This window comes from Lonchura striata, chromosome 2 (assembly GCF_050655825.1).
Source record: "Lonchura striata isolate lonStrDom1 chromosome 2, ASM5065582v1, whole genome shotgun sequence".
Lineage (NCBI taxonomy): Eukaryota > Metazoa > Chordata > Aves > Passeriformes > Estrildidae > Lonchura > Lonchura striata.
Window position 1 is genome coordinate 4578831 of NC_140704.1, and position 14753 is coordinate 4593583.

Consider the following 14753-nt stretch of genomic DNA (forward strand, 5'->3'; position numbering starts at 1 on the left):
TGGTTTAAACTTATTCAGCCACCTGGTTTAGCTGGTGAGCCGATTCATATTTATTTTCAGATTGTGGGGACTAATCTAGAAAATTAAGGAAGTGACAAGAGAAAAATGTATCTGAAGGGAAGGCTTTGGAGAGCTGCCAGTCCTGAGAGGTTGTGTGTTGTCTCCATCCTCAGGGATGTGCAGAACAGAGCTGGACACAGCCCTGGGTACCCCAAAAGTCTCCATCCTCAGGGATGTGCAGAATACTGCTGGACACAGCCTTGCACCCCCCAAAATTCTCCATCCTCAGGGATGTGCAGAACACAGATGGACACAGCCCTGGGTACCTCAAAAGTCTCCATCCTCAGTGGACACAGCCCTGCATCCCCCAAAAGTCTCCATCCTCAGAGATGTGCAGAACACAGCTGGACACAACCTTGGGTACCCCAAAAGCAGAGCTGGTGGCTGATGACAAGGCACCACCTCGTTCCTCCTCCAGACAGGGATGTTGCCTCCATCAGCAGCAGCAGCATCATGCACATGGCAGGCAGGAGCAGCTGGGAATGACAGTTTGAGGAATGCCAGTTTGAGGAATGCCAGTTTGAGGAATGGCTTTCCCTCAGCTCATCCCCAGCCAGTGACATCAGGCAGCCTTCAGTGGCTGTGGTATCACAGCCACCCTTCACAGGTTAATTTTTCTCAGCAATGAGCTACAAGTGTGCACACACAGAGCTTTGTGCTGCTGAAGGTGGCTCAGCAAACACTGCTGGGGCTGGCTGGTTTATCATTACTCCTCTCCTGGGAGGGCAGCCCAGTTAAACACTCCAATGCTCTGTTACATCCCCATTCCACTCTCTGAACCTGACAGCAATCCTCACCCAGGGCTCCTTGTGGCCACAGGGACACCCAGCTCGGCCTTGCAGGGACAAGAAGAGCAGAGAGCACTTTTCCCCTTGGAACAGCTTTGCCAAAATTAAATTCGGGACAGCCAGAGCCAGCGCCTGGAGCTGGAACTCTTCGGCCCCAAGAGCTGGCGCTGAGCAGCACCACACCTTGCTTTGTCCCGCAGAGACCGAGAAAAGGAGGGGGGGAAATCCCTCCTGTGCCCTCCTAACCTGGACAAAACAGGTTTTTAATGAAAGCAGCACTTAATCGCTATTCAGTGAATTCAGAGTGGTGGATATTTGATGCAAACAGAGTTGGTTGAAACTCTCCCGTACCGGCTCGCTCTTTGTGAGCCTGGGAATGGGTGTGATCTCCGGGTAGGAGTGTCTCTGCGGTTAAGTAGAGGATTGAATTACCGAGCAGTGCTGTTCCCCAGCTGACAAGGTAGCAGAACAGTGAGCAGGAGTGCCTCGAAACTCGGCGGAGAGGAGAGAAGGCGCTGCTGGGGAAGGGACACCTGCGAGGACACCGCACTTCGCAGCAAGGTAAGCGCGGTCTCTGCACCCCCTGTTTTAATAAGGTTAGAACTATTTAATAACTTTTGTTATGTGGGACAGCAAGAAACAAAGAAAAAATTAATATGCTTCATACTTAAAAAAAATAAAAAAAATTAAATCCTGCCCTGATACAAAGCAGGATGTGTGTACTGAAAGGAGCCCACCCTGATTTACATCGCTTGGGGCTGGGACAAGCAGCTCTGAGCTTGCCAAGAGCCCGTCCGGGCTCTGTATCAGCTCCGAGGACACATCTCTTCCCTCAGCTCCCTGCACAGGCTGGCTTTGATTTCGTGCAGCAACCAATTAACAGCGTTTTGTTTGGGCCTGGGTTGTTTTATCTTCTGCTGCCTTTGGGGCGCAGTTATGGGTCCAGGCAGCCACAGAAACTCTTTGGAAGTTCTCATCGATGGGTTTTATTGTCATCTGATCCACAGATTGCTAATGGCCGAGCAGCTGGGCTGCTGTGCTCTGCGAATAGAATGTTCCCTCAGTCCTGCCCGTTGGAGATGCGAGTTGCACTGAGATAAAATTTGAGTTGTAATGGAGTTCAGCTGCAGGCTCGCTTGCCAGTATTTTTCTTAGGCGTGCCTATTAGGAACATAAATATTTAACACAAAGGAGAGCTGATATGAATTAGCATCTGTGGGAGGTTCACGCTTATTCAAGGCTGCCCCAACGCAGATGTAAACAAATGTTAACAGCAGCTGAAGCAAACCGGCCCCGCCGGAGCAGCGCTTCGATGGTGAATCATCCAGGTGCTTTTTACACACCGCAGCTAAACGGGCTGATTAGAGCCTGCAAACAGAGATTAGACAATCAGAGGGCACCGGCCTTCCTCTTCCGAGGGGTTTTACCGTTCCCCCGGGGTGCCAGGTGGAAGGCAATGCAAGGACAGGCAGATCAGAAAAAACACTATAACATCTTCCCTCACCTTTCCTCCTGGCAGAACTTCCTCCTGGCAGAGCCAGGTGAGCCTCCGCTCCTCCTCCTCCTCCCTGCACAAACAGGATGCCTTTATCCTCCTCCAGCTCCCTTCTCACCAGCAGACACAAAGGTCTCCTGATGTTTTTCCCCAGGCACCACTTTGAGGCAGCAGTTGCCAAGATCTCCCAGCTGGGAGCAAAGGTTTTGTGCCATGGCTGTGAGCGGTGTCACCTTGATCTCCTGCTTTCTCCTGTACCTTGGGGCTTCTGCTTAGGTTGAGTCAATAAATCCCTGTTCTTGCATGGCCAGGGATGCTGAAGATGTTCACAACGTCTTTTGCACGGAGCTGTACAAGCTTTTCTGGACTTTGAGTGTGGAAATTGTTATTTTTTTCTGTTATGGAGCACCCACCCTGTGGTGATCCATCCCCAGCTGAGGAGGAGGCTGGCTTGGACGCCTGCCCTGTGCTTGGAAATGTGCTGGGGCTCTTCTGTGTACTGGGCACATCCTGCTGGACCAAAACCTTTCCTCAGTTTCCATAGTGGTGACCCACTTGGAAGCAGAGCCCTGAAGTGCTCAGTGCAGTGAAGGGAGCCCAGGGCACAGCCAAAGCCTTGGTGTTACCTGCCCCAGCTGCATTTTTGTCACCCTTGGGGACACTTGTGCCACCACTGACCCTCCTCAAGGTCCCTCCTTCATGACTTTTTTATGTCAGCCTTCTGAGGTTCTCACTGGTCTGACACAAGACACAGGCTGGGCTTTCCATGTGTGAAATGTCCATCTGCCCAGGGAAGACTCCAGTGTGGCCACACCACACCCAAAATATCTCTTGGTTTATTCACGTGTATTCTTCAGGCTCTGTTGTCCCCTCAGAGGAACAGATCCTTCACTCATGAGGGGAAACACTCTCCCACAACTCATTAAAACATCTCCTCTCATGAGCTCTCCATATAATACAACCCTGGAAATGGGCCTAATTATGGTTTATCCTGGATGATTATGCATTTTTACTCTATTTCCACCCATTCTGGATGTGAAAGGGATGCAGAAAGGGGTGAATATTATAATTTGAAGTCTTTGGCATCTTTCCCTCTGAAAAGTCCAGGCATCGGGTGATGTGCATCCAATTCAGTTGCCTTGATTTCCGAGGATCTCTGCTTGTAACAGAAACCCTCTCATTTGTTATCTCTCTTTATCTGAGTCCCTTCAGGCTTATCTGAGGCAGAGCTGGGTACAGTAACAGTGGAGCTTGTTATTACCTTATATCCACGTCAGGGATGTGACACGTGGGGGACCTTAAATTGCATGGTTGGGCTCCATCCTGGGCACTTCCTGTGGAAGGAGCTATTCAGAGCAGTTGACCTCTTCTACCTAAAAATGTCTTGTTGCCATGCCCTGGGATGAAAGGAGAGGTTTGTGTCTGGCTCTTTATTTAAAACTGCTCTTACTAAAACAGCTGCACAGGGTAGGAAACAGGCAGTGCTGGGAATCATGTTCTTTTTTGGGTTAGAGAGACTGTCTGGGTACCCATCAGTGTGCAGAGCCTGAATTACTGTCCCTTGTTGCTATCCCACCCATTCCAGTCCTTCAGAAGTCTGGTTCCCTTCCTGGTGCTCAGACAGAACTCCCCTTGGCAGCTCCAGGTGAAAAATGTTGTCCAGGGTGAGTGACTCTGTCTAAAGCTGGTTTTGCAGTGTTTTCAGGGATGTTTTACTCACCTGGCTTTGTGCAGGTGAGGTGCTGCTCTCTCTGCTTTCATTTCTGCCCAGAGGAGCTGAGTGGCCTCTCCAAGGTCCCAGGAGAACCAAGAGCAGCTCACAGCCCCATCGGGGATGGAAGGGCTGGGTGACACAGTGACAAACACACCCTAGAGGGTAACACTGCTGTGGGTGACTGCTACCAAAACATGCCTGGTGCTGGTGCTCCACTGAGAGGAGATCCTGGGGACGGCTGGATCTGCTTCTGTGGCCTTAAAGCTCAGAAAAGGCAACTCAGCCTAGCCCAGCACCCATCCCAGTGGAAGCTTGGGCTGGGTTCATTGGTCCCCTTTTGTTTTCACACAGGTCAGCTGTCTTTCCTTAGAGTTGTGTCAGCCAACACTCACAAGGGATGAGCTTCCCTTTGCTGCTTGAGAAACAAAACTTCCCCCTGAATAAACCTTTTACATCTCACTGGGGCAGAGATGGAAGTGCAGAGTCACCCACTGAGCACCTGCTTAGGTCCAGGGCTTTTCATTTGCAAGCCAACATGGAAACCTGCTTTGGTTTTCGGGGTTTTTTGGGGTTTTGGTTTTTTTGTTTGTTTGTTTGTTTTTTAATGGAAGTCCTGGGTTTCTCTTCCCAAGTTTGATGTCATGCTTGCAGGTTTAAACTGGGACAAAACTGAAACAGTCCCTGCCTTTTGGTAGTTAATATTAATGTTGCTACTTTCCTCTGGGAAGCCAATGCTCTGGAACCAGTTCTCCAGCTGGTCTGAGTGGAGGCAGAGCATCTCCCCTGCTCCATCCCCACCAAAAAAAGTTCCTGTGGGCAAGGGTTTATTCAACTGCACTCATTAAACTGTGCACCAGGGAAAAGCTGCTCTTGGTCTTGCTCACATACACATGTGTGAATTCTTACAATATAAAACTGTTACATGCAGCAGCAAAAATCCTAACTCTTAGTCTTGTTTTTTGAGAAGGATGGGCTTGCCATTTGGGTTTAAAGGAGGTTTTATTTATGGTATTTGTCTCAGTTCATGCTGGCAGAATCTTGGGGCACAGTAGATGGGACTGAGCTCCCACATTCTGGGAGAGCAGGAGGGAAGTGTGGCAAGCTGGCCTCTCCACCCAGAGGTTTTCCTGTAAGGCCAAGGGAACAGCAAGTCCCTCCTGTCCCAGATTCCCTGGATCTGCCCTAGAGCAAACACCAGGAGGAGGGGAACCACCCAGGGGAAGCCCTCCTCACCTTGTGAAAATGACACCCAAGAGAAGGTGGATAGACCCCAGTCTCTAACCCCCTCTCCTCCCCTGCCTCCAGGCTCTGCATAGGAAACTGTGGCCTTTTCCTCCATTTCAGCTGGGAAAATGTAATTTTTTTGAGGTTTTCTCCTTTCTTTAAGCTTTTGAAGAGCAGGTGCTCCCCAGGACGCTCTCACACAGGTGAACAAACACACTTTCTCTCCTCCCCTGTCTCAGCTCTGGTTTTATTTCACCTGCAGCCATGGGTTAAATAATGCTCTGTTAAAATGCTGATGTGGGAGAGGATGGTAACTTATTTTTGTGGAGGTGGTGAGTAATTAGGAGTTAGTTAGAACCTGAACCACTTCCCTGGAAACCAGGAAGTGGAATTAAAATGGCTTTGCTTTCCTTCTGTGTGCATCTCCTGCCCTGAAGGGCACGAAGCCCTTTGGATGCAGGGCTGGTCCTGAGCCAGGAGTCTCTCCCTTTCACCAGAGGAGAAAGAACTAAAAGAAAGGAGAGGTTTGTTCCTGATGAATTGGCAAGTTACCTGCTCACCTTTCCCTTGGGATGGCTCTGTGCTGTTGCTGACATGGAGAGGGGCTGGAGGTGCAATGGATACCTCTGAAGTAGGTGTGCACCGAGCTGAAATTTATTATTTGGCAAGAATGCACAATGCTGTTGCAGGAGGCTTGCATGCAGAAGGTTTTTAACACCTTCTTGTGCCTGTATTATTTTTTTTCTCATGGACCTTCAGAGAGGTGGGTTTGCACAGCAAGTTTGTTATTGGTTACAGGGGCTGATCTCAGGGACAGCTTCCTGCAGCTCACCCTCTGCTGCTGCTTGGGAAACCTTTGAATCTTTTAGGGCTGCCCTCAGCCTGCAGAGATCCTGCCTGCCTGGAAGAGCCTCCTGCTTTCAGAGACATCCTGGGGAAGGAATTGCTGGGAAAGAATTCAGCCAGGAGCTGCCTGGGTGTCCTGACCATGGCAAGCCTGCCAGCCCCACCTTCAGCCAGGAGTCTCTGCCTTGTGCAGAGCCACTCACTGCTGAGCTCTGGGCTCCAAATCCAGCCTGGTGAATGTGGAAACTCACACCACATGACCTGGGAGCTGGGGGTGAAGTCAAAGTTCTGATTTAATTGTCAGCACATTGTTCCCACATTGTGAGAAGTTTGCTGGGACAATGCAGCTCCATCGTTCCCAGGACGAGCAGTCAGCTGGTAAAATTTTACAGGGAAGGCTCAGAAATAGCATCAGTTTGGGGAAAACCAATCTGCTCTTACAAAGCAGTTTCCCAAGACCATCTGCTTAAAGATCAGGCTGCTGGAACACCACCAGCAGTGAGAGAAACAGAGGGGGACAAGGGGGATCATGAAGGGAGGTGTGGAGAGATAAGCAGTATTCCCTGGATGGAGTGAGGTGTTGAGCTAGAATTTGTGGCAGGTGGAAATGCAGCTGCAGAGACTGGTCAAAGTTAGAGGAGATAAATAATGAGATACCTTCCCTTCTAAATCAGATGTCCTCTGAGGAATTTGAAGAGGGAGATGAGATACAGATTGAGGGCTAGTGCAGCTGGGAAGGTGGTTATTTCCCAGCAACCTGGTATTTCCTTGTTCTCTTTGCTTTTATGTTGGGAACAATGGAAGCACTGGAGGATTAGTGCAAAGTCCATCCTCACAAGGAGCTGAAAGGCAAAGCTCACAGCCTCAGTGGTTTTCTGCAATGACCAAGTATCAGCTGCTAAGTCTGAGATGCCAGAAATGGCCCAGAGGTGAAGGCACAGGTTGTAAGAAGTCACACTAAGCCAGAGGTCTGCTTCTTGTAAGGCCTGGGTTGGTGCTTGGAGATGGGGTAGATTTCCAGGGTTCAAGAGACAGAGCAGCTGGGTCCCAGAAACACTGGGCAGCTTTTATTCAGAGAGGGTAAAATGGTTATTGCTCTTCCAGAGCCTGAGAAATTCCTTGGCTAGGTGAATCCAGGTTTCTGCATCCTTTGAATTTACTGAATAGGGAATTCAAACATCTTCTGGGCTGTAGAGCACTTAGTTTGAGAGGCCATCATTAACATCAAACCATCTCTTCATGCCACGCTCTTATATCCTCACTCCCATTAACCTCAGCATCCCAGCCCACGAGCAAAGAACAGAAAACAAAAACACCAGTCTCCTGTGGTGTCAGGTAGCTCGTGGTGTGGTGATCCCTGGCAACCATTCATGGAAAAAGGGGAAAACCTGCCCCATTTAAACCAGTGAAATCCCCTCTTACCTCCAGAGCCACTGACACTGAGGAGGGGAGCACAATCTCAGTTCTTCCCATCCAATGCCCCATCTCAGGTTTTGATCCAGCACTACTTAAGTCTAAAAAAACCCTTCAAACCATTTCAATATCCATCCTGATGGTTTTGTAGCATGGTTTTCTGACCAGTGGAGGTGGCTGAAGTGCCAATCCATGTGTTTGCCTTGCTGCCAAAGCCATGGGAAGGAGCAGCTTGCTGAAAATGCAGCACCTGAGCCCGAGGAGCTGAGCCCAGGGAGCACAGCCCAGCCATTCACCCACCTCATTTCAAAGACATTAAGTAAAGCCAAGCTTGCCAGCTTCCCTAATAAGCTGTTCCAATGTTTAATTGCCCACCGTGATCAGAAATAGCATCTTATTTCAAGGCCTGCTTTACGTAATTTTAGCTGCCAGGCAACAGCTCTTTCCAAGAAGGCTGAAGTGCTCTCTGTGGTCACCCAGGCGTGTCTGGGCAGAGCCCTGTCCTTGGCTTGAGGGCCACACTGAGCTCCTGAACCTGGACCTCACAGGATTTGGAGCAGGAGGATGAGCAGAGCTGTGCTTTTTCCTCTTTTCCCATCCCCACAATGCATATCCTGTTCCTTGCCCTCACCACCAGGCTCACCAGCATGGCTTGGAGGAAGGTCTTACAGCTCTGTGTGACAACATGAGGGAGTAGACAAGCCCCATAGCTGGCCATCCCTGCCCATGATTTTCCTGTGGTATAAAAGCTGCTTTTTCTCCTCTTGCAAGAGAGAAATAAAGGACAGCTTACCCAGGCTGAGTGCTGAACTTCTGGACAGTCACTCACTAGAGACAGTCACCTCTCCTGAGCTGTAGCTGATGAGCCACACGAGGGAACTCCAGTGTTGAATTTCATTCCTCTGGGCAAAGCAAGAGTTAACCACTGTCCTTTCTGCAAACAAAAAATGGCACCTACTTGGGCCCAGATGCCCAACTACAGTGGAGACAATGAAAGCAATTCAACAGCCCCTGGTTTACCTCATCTAATGCCAGTCCAAGTATTCCCAATAATCAGGCCTTTCAGCCTGGAAAGGCTGCAGCCACAGCTGCTTCCTATTTTCCCAAAGCTGTACAGAGCATTAGTCATTTCACTGGGTTTTTTTATTACCGTGACTACAGCCCCGTGAGCACGCGCCAAAACCCAGGCAAGCCAAAGCAGCCTGAACTCAGAATGTGCTTCAGGACTTTGAAATGTTCCCCTGTCCCCCTTCTGAGTCCTGGCTTTTCCTCCCCACCCAAACAGCCCAAGACTGGCTGAAGAGACGTCCTGCTGGGTCTGGGTTCCCGGCGTGGACCGAGCTGACCCGGCGATGGCTGGTGCTTCCACCCCAGCTATTAAATCATTAACCAGCCTTGGGAGTGACCTTGGCACTTCATCAGTCATGTAGTCCTTCCTGAAGGTGCAGCTTTTCCTCATGCTCTGCTGGTTGGAGAGGGGATGAGAGTTGGATTTACAAAATCAGAGAATCACAGAATGATGAGGTTGGAAGAGACCTCTAAGATCATCAAGTCCAACCTATGCCCTAACACCTCAACTAGACTATAGCACCGAGTGCCAAGTCCAGATTTTTTTTAAACATATCCAGAGATGGTGATTCCACCGCTTCCCTAGGAAGACAATTCCAGTATTTTATTATTCTTTCAGTGAAAAATTTTTTCCTAATATCCAGTCAGTACCTTCCCTAACGTAGCTTGAGACTGTGACCTCTTGTTCTGTCAGTGCTGCCTGGTGGAAGAGATCGACCCCCACCTGTGCACAGCCTCCCTTCAGGAGCTGTAGAGAGCAATAAGGTCACCTCTGAGCCTCCTCTTCTCCAGGCTAAACAACCCCAACTCCCTCAAACCTTCCTCACAGGGTTTGTGCTCCAAGCCCCTCACCATCCTCGTTGCCTCCTCTGGACGCACTCAAGCATCTCAACGTCCTTCCTGAACTGAGGGACCAGAACTGGACACAGCACTCGAGGTGTGGTCTCACCAGCACCGAGTACAGGGAGAGAATCACCTCCCTACCCCTGCTGGTCACACAATTCCTAATGCAGGCCAGGAGCCACTGGCCTTCTTGGCCACCAAGGCACACTGCTGGCTCATGTCCAACTGGTTGTCGACCAGCACCCCCAGGTCCCTTTCTGCCAGGAGTGCTGCTGTGATTTTGGCAGTGCCCGAAGGGCAGTGGGTGGAAGGGGCACCCATAGGCCTTCACCCACCAGCTTCGTTGCCTGGATTGTGACAGGAAAAGCTTTGCTTTTAGCTCTGGAGGCTCCAGGTGCCCCCGGCTGTAACATCCAGTCAAGGGCCAGCCACCGACGTTCCGCTTCCCAGTTCTCTGCCCTCAGTCAAGGACAGCATTTGATCTTTGCAATTTAATTTATTGCGCCTTAACCAAGTGGTGATGACCCAGCAGAGCAGCTCCAAGCCAGAAGCTGCCTTTGCTGTGCAGTGGCCTCCTCTCAGCCCACATTCAAGGGGTGAACTTTTCTCCTCTTCCCATGCAGAGAGGAAGATTTCCCTGGAAATGGTGGCAATGGGATAGGCTGGCCCTGGAGGTGGAAACTGAGTAGTTGTATATTATTAATATGGGGGCAGAGATGAGCTACAGCTGCTTCTCTCCTCCCTTCACAGGTAAAGCTCTGTCTGCCCAAGGAGGAACATCCATCCCCATAACCAGTGATTTTCCCTGGTGAATTCCTCCCCCAGAGGCGTTGACTCACACCTTAGCCAATTTGCATTTCACCTAAATGCTGAGCAAAACTGGTTTGACTGAGATAAGGGTTGCCCCAGACACTGCTGTTGAAACTCCACAGTTCTAACCCCAAGACTCTTAACATTCCTTTTTTATCATTCTTCTTTTTTAAATTCTAAAAATTTCTGCCCTTCATGATTTCAGCACAGATGGGAAGATTTCACTCCATAAATACCAGATTTCATGTCTGGACAGGAGTTGAATTATGGGATCATCTGATTAAAGCCCCACATTAAATAATTAATGAAATGAGCTGTTTGATTATATAAGTAATATTCTTACTATTTCTAACTTGGCTGCCGGCCAAAAGAAGGCAGAAAGTCCAAAGAAACAGCCAACCTTGTCTGTGATTCACACTCCCCCAGCTAAAGCACTTAGGAGGAAGGGAGGGACACCATTTCTCAGAAAAGTGGGGAGTCAGCACTAATTGTGAGGTTTCAGATGGAGAAAGGATCCCCAGGAGTGAAGGAGATCCAAGATCCTCATTTTAAGTCTGATAGGTTTGACTGGGGATCTGTGAGCTCTGTCCAACACCACTGCCTGTGGCCAGAGGAATCTCAGCATCCCTTGGGTTAATTTTTCCAGGAGAGGTTGGGATGCTAAGAGAAGCAGGGATCCAGCTGTGTCTCACAGCTGGCCAGCTGCTGGTTTCCTGTGCTGTTAGCAGGAGAACAAGACACCTGCTGCCTTCCACAGGGAGAAGAGTCATTGGTGCTAAAAAACTTCACTGCCCTCTAATAGAAATGTCTTTACTGGCTTTGTTTTCAAGTTCTTCCTATTTTGATGCTAGAAGGAAAAATCCCTAAATAAATTAAAAATATAGCTGAGGAAAGGAGGCTTCACTTGGGTTTTTCTTTGATAGGGACCTTTTGAATGTGACATTAAAAGAAAGAAGAGTTCTTTGGCTAAAGATCTGAATTGAGACCATGTTTTTACATTTAGTTCCTGATAGCCCTGTACTCCAGGGCTGTAGCTGAGTCAGGACACCATTTAGAACAGTGTCTGTCTCCTCTGTGGACATTGAAATATCTTCCTGGATCTGGCTTTTAATCTGCGTGGGTATCAATCACCTTTCTGGGAATTGAATTTTTTTTTCCTCCTTGCTGCCAGGAAGCCTTCTGGAGGACCTGAGAGGGAGCTGAAGGTTGCTGAATGTGTTCCTGAGGCCACATGAACTCAGTCTCCAGCAGTCCTTCTGTGTTCAGGAAGGAATGAGCACTTTCTGCCTCCTGCTGCTGAGCACTGCCAGGCTGTGCCTGCTCAGGTAGCAGCAAGGTGCTGGGGCTGTGCTCAAAGCACCCCAGGAAACATCTGCACCTCCCTACTACCTGGGCAAGGAGCCAGGCTCCTGTCTGTGGCAGCATTTTTTGTGCTCTTCCTCAGCGTGAAAACTCTTCAGGGTGACCAACACTTGTTAGGACTTCATGGTGTCACATGCAGCGCTCTAACACAAGCAATAAACAGCTTGTGGCAAGGTTCACACCTCTGCTCTTCCCCTCCTGCAGGAGAGCAGTGAGATGTGTTTTCTCTGGAGGCTGAGCCTGGATTTGTGAGCAGGACTGGCACACAAAAAGGCTGGTGTGGGTTGTGCCCCTGCACAAACACAGCCTGTCCCGTGGCTGCTGCAGCAGAGCCAGCTCTGATAGGATCTAATTCCACATTTTTATGGACATTGCTTTGGGATTTCATTTGATTCTGGAAGTTGCCCTGTAAACAAGCTGGGTTCTGAAGTTGTTTCTTGAGCAAAAACCTCAGCAGGAGGAATAGGGAGCATAGCTAAGGATAGCTCTTTTTTTCTCCACAGCTGGTAGGGATGATAGAGGATGGATGGGAGATCACAAAAACCATCTCAAATATTCTCAGACACTTTTGTGTGGGCAACCTGAAACCTGCTTCTTCCCCATGGAGGCAGCAGAGCTTAGGGAGAAGCTGGGATTGGTGTAAAATAGATATTCTGGTTATTGATTGGATCACCCAGTGTGCTGTTGGGCCTGAATGAGGCTGGGAGCCTGGTTCCCTGCCTTGGGATATCTGTCCCAATGTAGACCTGAATACTGGCCTGAAGTAGAAGGGCTTCATTCCTTGGGCTCCCAGTGCTCCAAGGCCAGGAGATCTGACCTGAGCTGACCTGCAGTGACTGGCCCAGGAGGGCACAGGACTCCTGGAGGTCCACTCGAGTCTCCTCCACCCCTCGTTCCATGGTGAGAACAAACCAGTCCTGATGCCAGGTCCAACAGCTCAATGGATCCTTTCCACCTGCTCAAATCCAGGGGAAATAATCCCCCTCCCAAACAACTGAAACAAATTTTAAGGAATTCAGAGATTTTAGAGGAGCTAAGATTTTAGTTAGAAATAAGCCTTACTAGAGTTAATTAAAATAAATTAGTAGGCCTTGATGAAGTTAGGAGATAGTAGTTAACTAATAATTGATTGCTTATCAGGACAATGTTTAGTTAGCTGGGTTTATAATGAAGAATATAGAAACTGACAAAGAGCTTTTAGGAACATGAGACAATTGTGGGCCTCCTCTGTTCTGAAACCAATTGAAGACAAGGAATGGGAGTTCTACCAAGAGTTCATTTGTCACATTTGCATTGAAAAGGTAGAAAGGTCAGAATGAGGAAGACTTCATTTACTTCCTCATTTTAGGACCCCTCCCCATGAAAGGGACACTGACCCATTTCAAGGGACAAACTATGCATGCTTAATAGCTTTTGGAGTGATTAGCATGCAAAGTGGGGAATGGGATGTACCAAAATGATGAATATGTATTTGTATTTTGGGTATTTAATACTTGTATAGATAAAAAGACTCTGTAATCACCTGGAAGGTGCGGTGTGTATCTGGGAGCGATCCCACACACAATAAACACAATAAGCACACACTTTCTAACTTTAAACTGTTAGAGAGTTTTTGTCTGTCACAGTTGGATATCGGTACTAGATCAATATCCATATTTTTTAATAAATCACAACACTGTCCTGTCTAGTGTTTGCTAGGCTGGAATCCTACACTTTGCTTGGCTCTTCATGAGCATGGATAGCCTGGGAATGGGAGTTCCTCCCACCTAACTGTTAATAGCAGAGAGACAGAGAGACTTCAAAATATGGATTTTCTGTATTAAACCTGCTCTGATGGCAAGAAGAACCCAGCAGCTGACCAGCACACTCACTCTTGCATCTAATGATATAATTACTTTGGGTTTTCTTCTTCCTTTGCCTTCTAGCTCAGACTGCAGGATGACAGAGGGCGACACAAATCTCCCAACCATCGAGAGGAAGCTGGGACTGCAGATATGGGGCATAGAGGTAGGACAAGAGCGATGGCACATGTCCTCTGTCACAGTCTTGTCACATGTCCTCTGCACATCTGTGTGTTTATGTTTCAAGGAAGATTAATTATTGCAGTAATCTGTGTGGGAAAAGAGGGTCCTACAGATAAGATACAGTGGGAAACAGACTCAGTATTTCCCCATGAAATGTTCAACATGTTATTGTTTTGGTTTCCTGCTCTGTAAAACGGAGATAATAATATTTACAAAGGAAACAGGAATGTGGTGGGACTGAAAAAATTCCTCCAGTACTGGAGGCTTTTCTCACCCCTTTTTGGAATCAATGCAAGGCAGCTTTAACACACCAAAAATTCCCTGTTTCACCAAGGTGGGTTATCTGTAGGTAGCCTTTGTCCACGCCAGCAGCTGCCATGGGGAAGACATCTATTTTTGCAGCAAAGGCATTCCATGGAGTCTATTTGTACTTCTTCCTTGGCTTTTCTTCTCTGTGTCACTGCAAGGAGAGATCCTGCAGCTTCTGAGGTTGCCTTTTTGCTGGTGGTGGTATCTGATTTTGGATTGGACCCAGGCTGTGCTCAACTCTGCCGTTTCTGCCCCAGTTCACCAAGAACATTCCCCTGTAATGAGAGTGGGTTTAGACTGAGGTGCAGAATCCACTCAGGGGAGCAGTGGGAAGAGGCTCCAACATCTCCAAGTGATAATTAGCAGGTCACATCCATGTTCCAAATACCACAGGCTCTTCACCTTTCCATTTCTCTGCAAGGCACTGTGCTGAGCTGCTTTCCAGAGGATCTGTAATTAGAGCTGTGTGGGTTTACAGGGGTCAAGCTGGTATGCTGGGAGACAAGTCAGGCCAGCAGAAGAATGCTTGGCTCTAATTTCAGGGAACCTCAGAGCCACCTCCAGCCCAGGAGCTGCATGTGGACTGGTGGGTGGCACAGCCAGGCACTGTGCTGGGCAGGCATGACTGGTTAATTATGCACTTGTGCCAGAGGAAATCTGCAATTAGAGTCTGGAGGGGTGAGGGTCCATCAGTGTCCTCAGCTCTGTCTTCTCTCAGCTGGTTGCCCTGAACCCCTAGCACAGAGGTGATCCTGACAAAGTGCAGAAAGTTACCCTTGAACTCACAGCCACTGAGT

General features: G+C 48.7%; 1 protein-coding gene across 1 annotated transcript in view; it reads left to right on the forward strand.

Annotated features, from left to right (window-relative positions):
• The first annotated feature begins 772 nt into the window (after positions 1 to 772).
• VILL (villin like) overlaps positions 773 to 14753 on the forward strand; it is a 40869-nt gene continuing 26888 nt past the window's right edge. Inside the window, exons 1-2 of the mRNA XM_085563076.1 lie at positions 773 to 1409; positions 13549 to 13630. Of these exons, the coding sequence (XP_085419202.1) occupies positions 13562 to 13630 (69 nt within the window). The 5' untranslated portion in view covers positions 773 to 1409; positions 13549 to 13561. The remainder of the gene's footprint in view (positions 1410 to 13548; positions 13631 to 14753) is intronic.